The 8,327-nt window shown below is 38.9% G+C and overlaps 1 protein-coding gene across 1 annotated transcript; it reads left to right on the top strand.

Moving 5' to 3' along the window:
- Nucleotides 1–481: 481 nt before the first annotated feature.
- Nucleotides 482–2,579, top strand: LOC126955106 (eukaryotic translation initiation factor 2 subunit 3-like). Its single transcript, XM_050791330.1, has one exon. The coding sequence runs from the start codon at nt 490–492 to the stop codon at nt 1,906–1,908; it is 1,419 nt and encodes a 472-aa protein (XP_050647287.1). The 5' UTR covers nt 482–489; the 3' UTR covers nt 1,909–2,579.
- The last annotated feature ends 5,748 nt before the right edge of the window (nt 2,580–8,327 follow it).

An 8,327-nucleotide genomic window follows, 5' to 3' on the forward strand; every position in this document is an offset into this window, starting at 1 on the left:
TGCCCATTTTAATACAGAGTTATTAATTTTCTTTCATGTTTCAATCTTTTTTTTGTTTCATATATCACCTTTTTTTTTCTTGCTAGGCTGAATCTGGGTCAAATTGACTCTAGAGGACTCTAAATATAATCCAGCTTTAAGAAATGACTTTTTACCTCTTCGTGGAAAAGATTACTCAAAGAGGAGATATTTGAAACTTCCTTTGTCCAGAAAATGAAAATTATTTTTTAAAAAGCATGATTTTTCTGATGGCACAAATATAAGCTATATGAATGAAATACTTATTTTTACATTTTAGGGGCAAAATACATTAATTGGACCAGAAAAAATTTTAAACCTATTCTAACTGTATTATAAAGATTTAAAAAGTGAAAATATAAACTTGACATGCACATATTCTAGTATCAACACTAATAGGCTTGCAGCGGGCCAGATAAAGCTCATAGATATGCTATACAATGAAAATGCTGCCATAGCTCTTCTGGCAACATGGCGGGTGGAGAAGCTGGAGTGACTCTGGGGCAGCCGCATCTTTCGCGTCAGGATCTCACCACGTTGGATGTTACCAAGTTGACGCCACTTTCACACGAAGTTATCAGCAGGCAAGCCACAATTAATATAGGTACAATTGGTCATGTAGCTCATGGGAAATCCACAGTTGTCAAAGCTATTTCTGGAGTTCACACCGTCAGGTTCAAAAATGAACTAGAAAGAAATATTACAATCAAGCTTGGATATGCTAATGCTAAGATTTATAAACTTGATGACCCAAGTTGCCCTCGGCCAGAATGTTATAGATCTTGTGGGAGCAGTACACCTGATGAGTTTCCTACAGACATTGCAGGGACCAAAGGGAACTTCAAATTAGTCAGACATGTTTCCTTTGTTGACTGTCCTGGCCATGATATTTTGATGGCTACTATGCTGAATGGTGCAGCAGTGATGGATGCAGCTCTTCTGTTGATAGCTGGTAATGAATCTTGTCCTCAGCCTCAGACGTCTGAACACCTGGCTGCTATAGAGATCAAGAAACTGAAGCATATTTTGATTCTACAAAATAAAATTGATTTGGTAAAAGAAAGTCAGGCTAAAGAACAATACGAGCAGATCCTTGCATTTGTCCAAGGTACAGTAGCAGAGGGAGCTCCCATTATTCCAATTTCAGCTCAGCTGAAATACGATATTGAAGTTGTTTGTGAGTACATAGTAAAGAAAATTCCAGTACCCCCAAGAGACTTTACTTCAGAGCCCCGGCTTATTGTTATTAGATCTTTTGATGTCAACAAACCTGGCTGTGAAGTTGATGACCTTAAGGGAGGTGTAGCTGGTGGTAGTATCCTAAAAGGAGTATTAAAGGTGGGCCAGGAGATAGAAGTAAGACCTGGTATTGTTTCCAAAGATAGTGAAGGAAAACTCATGTGTAAACCAATCTTTTCCAAAATTGTATCACTTTTTGCAGAGCATAATGATCTGCAATATGCTGCTCCAGGCGGTCTTATTGGAGTTGGAACAAAAATTGACCCCACTTTGTGCCGGGCTGACAGAATGGTGGGACAAGTACTTGGTGCAGTCGGAGCTTTACCTGAGATATTCACAGAATTGGAAATTTCCTATTTCCTGCTTAGACGGCTTCTAGGTGTACGCACTGAAGGAGACAAGAAAGCAGCAAAGGTTCAAAAGCTGTCTAAGAATGAAGTGCTCATGGTGAACATAGGATCCCTGTCGACAGGAGGGAGAGTTAGTGCTGTCAAGGCCGATTTGGGTAAAATTGTTTTGACCAATCCAGTGTGCACAGAGGTAGGAGAAAAAATTGCCCTTAGCCGAAGAGTTGAAAAACACTGGCGTTTAATTGGTTGGGGTCAGATAAGAAGAGGAGTGACAATCAAGCCAACAGTAGATGATGACTGAAGAATACCGGTTAAATAATACATTCAGATGGAGTTGGAAGTTGGAATTTCTCTTAACAACCAAGGGGTTTATTTTCAAAGCAATATTGGGGAATTGATTTCACAGTTCATTACCTTAGTAGGTAACTGTAAGGTTATTCTCTTTTTTTTTGGTTATGAAAATTTAGGGACTACAGTGAATATAAAAATTGGCATAATATTGGATTGAATCTACATTTTGGCAGAAGTCAAGCGTTCCCACATAATGTCAAAATTATACATCATGCAGTTTTGGTTTTTTTGTTTGTTTTATTTTCTTTTGTTTTTGAGTCTGGCTCTGTCACCCAGGCTGGAGTGCAGTGGCGTGATCTGCAACCTCCACCTCCCGGGTTCAAGTGATTCTCCTGCCTCAGCCTCCCGAGGAGCTGAGATTACAGGTGCGTGCCACCACACCTAGCTAATTTTTGTATTATTAGTAGAGACGGGGTTTCGGCATGTTGGCCAGGCCAGTCTCTCCTGACCTCAGGGTGATCAGCCCACCTCGGCCTCACAAAGTGCTGCGGTTACAGGCGTGAGCCACCTTGCCCAGCCCACATCATACAGTTTGAAATGAAACTTTGCCACAACCAGCCTTTGCTGTAGTACACACATATATCACTGAACCTGCTTGAAATAAAGTTTTTTTTTCTTTTTCAAAAAAAAAAAAAAAAGAAAATGCTGCCATAAAATTACAGTATTTATGTATGCATTCACTCACAATGTGGCTTGATTGTCTAGAACACAATGATCATAATGCTGACTAATATAGGTCCTGATGCAAGAAGATTTCACTCGAGTGGGGATAACAGACAATTAAGAATTGAATGCAATGTAGTGTGGTAAATATCAGGACAGAACAAACCAGAACTGAACTATTAGGTTTCCCGAAGGAATCATCATTCAGTAGTATTTTTCCTTTAGGGATGTCATGTTGGCTCTTCTTAACCTCTCTGAGCCTCAGTTTTCTAATTTTTTAAAAATATCAGTTTGCTTATACAGATTTTTTTGGTAACGATTAAATTTTAAAATATGTGGAGCACCTAGCACAATGCTATCTGTAGTAAGTACTTGGTGAATAGTAGATATTCTTATTAGTAGTACTTAAAGTCATGATCATTTTACAGCCATGTATCTTTTTAAAAAATTTTATTTTAGGTTTGGGTATACATGTGAAGGTTTGTTACATAGGGAAACGTGTGTCATGGGAGTTTGTTTTACATATTATTACATCACCCAAGTATTAAGCTCAGTACCCAATAGTTGTCTTTTCTGTTTGTCTTCATCCTCCCACCCTCCCACCTCAAGCGCACCCCAGTCTCTGTTGTTTCCTTCTTTGTGCTCGTAAGTTCTTATCATTCAGCTCCCACTTAAAGGTGAGAACATGTGATATTTGGTTTTTTGTTCCTGTGTTAGTTTGCTAAGGATGATAGCCTCCAGCTCCATCCACATTCCTGCAAAAGACATGCTCTTATTTTTTTTTTTATGTCTGAATAATATTTCATGGTGTATATATACCACATTTAAAAAATCTGATCTGCCATTGATGGGCATTTAGGTTGATTCCATGCCTTTGCTATTGTGAACAGTGTTACCAGCATGCATCTTAAAAAGACTTCAGAAATATTGTCTTAAAATTGGTAAGAGTCAAATACCATTTAATTATGATTTAGTTATGTAACTTACTTTCTTACTCCAAACCTTGAGTGGTTTCCTATTTTTTTGTACAATGAAGGCCATATTACTTTTTCTTATTTTGAGGCCCTCGATAATCTGTCATCTAGCTCCCTTTTTCAATGAGGTCTTCATGGACTTCATCAGCTATTCCTCTTGCATGCCCTGTACTTGTCTGCTTTCATTCCTCCATGCTTATTCTGTAACAATAATAGAGACTAATATTTACTGTGTACTTATATAAAAGGCACTGTGTAACACACTTTACATGAATCATTGTCTTTAATCCCAACAACAAGCCTATGATTTAATCTTTCTAACTGTCATTTACAAATGAGAAACTGGCATAAGTCATACAACTAATGAGACGGTGTTAGAATTCTGACGATCACTTTGCACTGCCAATTCTTAACCTTTGCATTCTTCTGCCTTCACCCAACCAATCTCATGAGATCCTCTCAGCCTTCATGGTGTTCTTGAAACTTTATCTATAGAGATCTTCCCTAGTCATCTGAGCTAAAGTTAACGTTTACTTCCCAAGTATACCTAGACCTTAAATTTAAACCACTCTTACGGAATGTCTACTACATTCTGCTTTCTATTCCTGTTCTTTATGTGAATATCTCCTGAATGCCATTATAGACAACCTAAGAGTGGGTGTAAAGACCAAACAATGTGCTTTACACTTCAGAGACACTCAATGGATGCTTATGGACTTAAATTGAATTCGACTGAAACTGTTCTGGAAATATTTTGGTATCCATGCTAAAGTGTCTTTGATGAGTGTGGACTTAGCAGACAGAGACTTTGTAGAATCTAAAGGTGATGTGGCACCCTTTATATTAAGGATAACACTTACACTTAATAAGTGAGTTTCTACAATGTAGCGGATGATTCAGTGGTCACAGTGCTCTTAGTAGCACTGTTCTGGTTTCAATCACCCACATACGAACCATTCCATTTTCCTTGCTAACTAGACTACACTGCTAGACTGTGTACACTGCTACACATGCTTGTCTTGACTACCACAAATGCCCAATTCTTAGAACTGTGCCTGAATAGAGTAAATGCTCAACTCATATGGATGTGGTTGACGTTAGTTGAATGTTGAACTACCCTAAAGTTTTTGAGAAGCAAACGGACCATCGGTTAATAAGGCAAATGCTGAATCAAGCAAAGATGATTAGATATCTAAAATATGCCATTTAATTGGTAACTTTCCCTTTCAAGCTGGCATAGTAGATTACTTTAATTCACAAGATATATATTCAGTTTTGTTTTTGTGCTATTGCCAAATGTAAAAGCAAACCAGAATGGAACGTATTCATTTATTTGCCTGTTTGTAATAACTCTAATTTTATGACTGTAACTTTCTCCTTGCCTGTCTCCTATCTATTATCTTTTGCGTAGTTTCTAGAGCTAGCCTCTCAGTGTAAATCCTTATCTGAAACCCACACTTCACCACCAGCTTCCTTTGGAGTGAGCATGGCAGCACCATTTCTCGTTGTGGAACTGACAGAATCCTAAGAGATAACCAGCTGCATCAGCCACTTCCCATGATTTATAAAAATAGGCTTTTGACCAGGACTCTGCCAGGAGCCCAAAATTACTTTGTGAGGGCACAACAGTAATAAGTCATTTTAATGTATTTCCTAATAAAAATGAGGAGTTTCTGTTATAAAGAAAATGTCTGTACTGGAAAATCCCTTTCTGAGCTCTAGAAGTAGCATGATTTTCTCTCTTGAAAAACAATAATGCTGTGATTTAAAATTCCATTCTCCTGATGGAGTGATTACTGTTATCTGCTTGTTGGGGAAGGCTTCACCACCTTGTCTTAAGCTTGAGTGGGAGAAGAAACAAGGGAAGGCAAACGGTCAACAAAAAAGAACGAAAGACCCATTTCTGGTCTAAGAATCCTTGTTCTCTTTTTTCTTGTTATCTTAAAGATTTTGTGGATGTTCATAAATAAGCAGAGGTACTAAATATTTCACAAAGTAGATTAATATAATGAATTCACTGGAAATACCAGGAAATGTGAAACAGCGAAAAGATTTCTCTCCTTGCCATTTTAATCTGATATGTGCTTCCCTGGCAGGTGGCTACATACTGCCTGGAGCACATTCCCTTTGAAACCATCCTGTGGGAGCTTGTGGGTCTTCATTTATCAGCTGTTAGACATAGTCACAGGAGTCAGAAGAAGTGAAAATAGAACTCCTTCCAAGTCACTGGAAAACCCTCAGGAGTCCTTGATAACAAATGGGAAACAGCAGTGCTTGAAAGTGGATTTCTTTTTACAGGCAAACACTCCGGGAGTCATTAAAAGTTAGTTTCCATTTTCAACTTCTGTCATAAAGTGACTTTTTTTTTTTTTTTTCGAGGACAAATATTAACTACCCCTATCACTATCAGGAGTATCACGGTTAAGTTACATGTTCGCATTTTGTAGCATTTAGGAAAGTCCTTTCTTTTACTCAACGCTCTGAAACAAAAGGCTACTTCCCATGCCAGAGAACATGTAATGGAAAACTGCCCTTCAAGATTTTAAGACTTAATCATTTAATTAAGAAAACTGATATACCTTATATAAGTATATATAGTATGGGGTTGCTAGACTCAGACCTTATAGATTTTCTGATAATATTTTTAATCTTCTTATTTGTTTAGCTCATGTCTGATTTCCCTTTTTTCCATCTGTGCTCACAGAGTACCGACATATCTAGGCTACTTATGGAGTTGCCTAGATTAAGATGACTCCGTGAAAATGATCCTGAACATTAACTTATGTACTATTGCTGTTTCAACATAAACCTTAAAGATCTTCATTTTCCTAGATCTTCATTTTCTTTTTTTTTTCTCTTTTAAATTTTTGGTGTTGTGTTGACTTTTACAGAGAAATGTCCCACTATGTTTGACTTACAGATTCCCCCACCCCCACTCCATCTCTTGCCACCTCCTTCACCCCATGGAGTCTGCTTCCTCTATCATCTTTCTGTGGTGCTGAATGTATACAGCCTCTAAACACTCTGGAATGAAAGGTGATATGAAATTGTAAAGTGTTTTTATCACAGAGGTCTGCCCATATGTCTCAATCCTGACGTGTAACACCTCTTCTATTTCAGTGTTGTGACGGGAGCACAGCTGGTCCTGAAAAGGCACAACACTCAGACAAGCATGTGAGATTGCATTCGTCCCTGCTGGGGAGCCCCGAGCTTTTAGAGCATCTGCCGTGTTAGATGACCTGGGCAATGCGTGGAAGAAGGCTAGCGCCTTGCTGCCCAGAGTATGGTCTGTGACATCACCTGGGATCTTGTTAGAAATATAGAACCTCAGGCCCTGCCTAAGGCTTTTTGAATCAAACTCTGCATTTTAGCAAGATCTTCTGGTGATTTGTGCATACATCACAAGTATAGTCGGCATCTGCTATTTTTGTCCGCCCTGCATTTTTACTCGGGGCCTCCCACCTCTTCTTGAAAGAGCTACTCCTTTCTCCCTATGTTCCTGTGATTCTGATGGGGCGGCCAATTACAGGGCCTTAACTTTTTGGCCACAGAGGTGGGCACATAATTCAGGTCTGAACATTCAGGCTACAATGATTAGTTCAGGGTAGCGACAGGGGACCCAAGGGGTCAGGGATTCCTCCCTGTGTTTCTTCACGCTGGGTTCTTCCCCAGGCATCTCTTCCCTCTGGAGTCATGAACCTGGGAAGAGGTAAATGTGGAATTGTCAATGGCTATTTTCCCAGCCAAGTGGGAAATATGTGAGAAAGAGAGTATATATGTGAGAAAGAGAGTATGTGTGAGAAAGAGAGTAATGCATGCAAAGAGAAATAGAGATAAGGCATGGAGATCTGGTGTCCCGTTGCTACCTGTGGTTTGGTTATATGAGCTCCGAAAATGTCCTTTCTCCTTAGCCTATTTTGAGTTAGGTTTCTGATCCTTACAAAGGAAGCAAAGATTTAAATGACACAGACAGATGTGAGAAAAGGTAGGTTGCTGTGAGAAGACAAAGCTTTGCAAGTTCAAATACTAACTTATAACACAAGAAAACAATGGCAAATTCTGTCATCTTGCATTTTCCTCACCTCAATTCTCCATCCTTCTTTATACTGTATATAAACAATTTCTCATAAGATTTTTGAAATGTTTACATGAAAAAAACCTAAATATAGAACCCTAACTAACATGGTGGCTGATATATAGCAAATGTTCAATGAATCTTATCTACTATCATTGTTTTTTATTATTATTATAACTGCTACTTCACATAACTCACTTGATAAGGTAAACTCTCTCTAAGCCAGGAATCTGAATGCTACTTTACCCTTTTGAGTCTCAGTAACTGGTTTGAGTTCTGCAATACAAATTTAACTAGTTGTGTTTTGTTTTTTCCCCGGTGGACCAATTTTCTCCTCAGTAAGAAGAATGACAAAATTATTCAGGCTGGAGAGGGGCTCTAGGTGCATGGAAAGATAAGCATAATTCAGTTTCCCTACCGGAGAAAGCAGAAAGGGCCAGAGTTGTCCATGCAAAGAAATTTCTTTCCTGAGCTGACACTATCTAAACTTCAATGGCAGCCACTATCAAGAGAGGCAACTCCCCTTGGTTGTTCCTCTTCTAGGTCCCGTCTCTTGCTTGGTTGCACTCACTGGCCATGGATATGAGCAGCAATTTCCAGTTATATAACGTATAGAAACCCCTCTCTTGCTGTCTTTGGCCCTTGGGACCATTCTCA

The sequence above is a fragment of the Macaca thibetana genome, chromosome 5 (genome assembly GCF_024542745.1).
Source record: "Macaca thibetana thibetana isolate TM-01 chromosome 5, ASM2454274v1, whole genome shotgun sequence".
NCBI lineage: Eukaryota > Metazoa > Chordata > Mammalia > Primates > Cercopithecidae > Macaca > Macaca thibetana.